At 76.4% G+C, this 360-nt stretch overlaps 1 protein-coding gene across 1 annotated transcript in view; it reads right to left on the bottom strand.

Moving 5' to 3' along the window:
- Positions 1 to 336, bottom strand: part of DNHD1 (dynein heavy chain domain 1) — a gene marked incomplete at its 5' end in the record, with an annotated part of 79014 nt that extends 78678 nt beyond the window's left edge. Inside the window, one exon of the mRNA XM_019523758.1 lies at positions 95 to 336. Coding sequence (XP_019379303.1) covers positions 95 to 336 — 242 coding nt within the window. The remainder of the gene's footprint in view (positions 1 to 94) is intronic.
- Between the last annotated feature and the right edge of the window lie 24 nt (positions 337 to 360).

Below are 360 nucleotides of genomic sequence, written 5' to 3'. Positions count from 1 at the left end.
CCGCTGCCAGCTGCCGGCCAGAGAGACGAGACGATGGGGCAAGGCCCGGCTCCCAGCCCCTCCCCCCGCCGCGCCCCGGCCCGGCCCCGACACTCACCGGGCAAAGGCCGCGCGGAGCAGGCAGTGGCGGAAGACAGGGATGCTGCGCAGCAACCCCCAGAGCACAGCCTCCCGGTGCCACGCGCCCAGCGCCAGCGCCTCGGCCCCCTGCCCCCGCTGCACGTGCAGCACGCCGAAGGGCGAGAAGACGTAGTGCTGCGGGGCCGCCCTCGCCTTGGGCACGGCGGCCAGGCTGTAAGGCCTGCGGGCGAGAGCGCTGGCTGGGAACGGGCGCCCTGGCGAGGGGCTGCGTTGTGCCCG

Source organism: Gavialis gangeticus, unplaced genomic scaffold (genome assembly GCF_001723915.1).
Source record: "Gavialis gangeticus isolate Ggan-Ray unplaced genomic scaffold, GavGan_comp1, whole genome shotgun sequence".
Lineage (NCBI taxonomy): Eukaryota > Metazoa > Chordata > Crocodylia > Gavialidae > Gavialis > Gavialis gangeticus.
The sequence above is the reverse complement of the archived record's forward strand: the minus strand, read 5'-3'. Positions and strand labels throughout refer to the sequence as shown.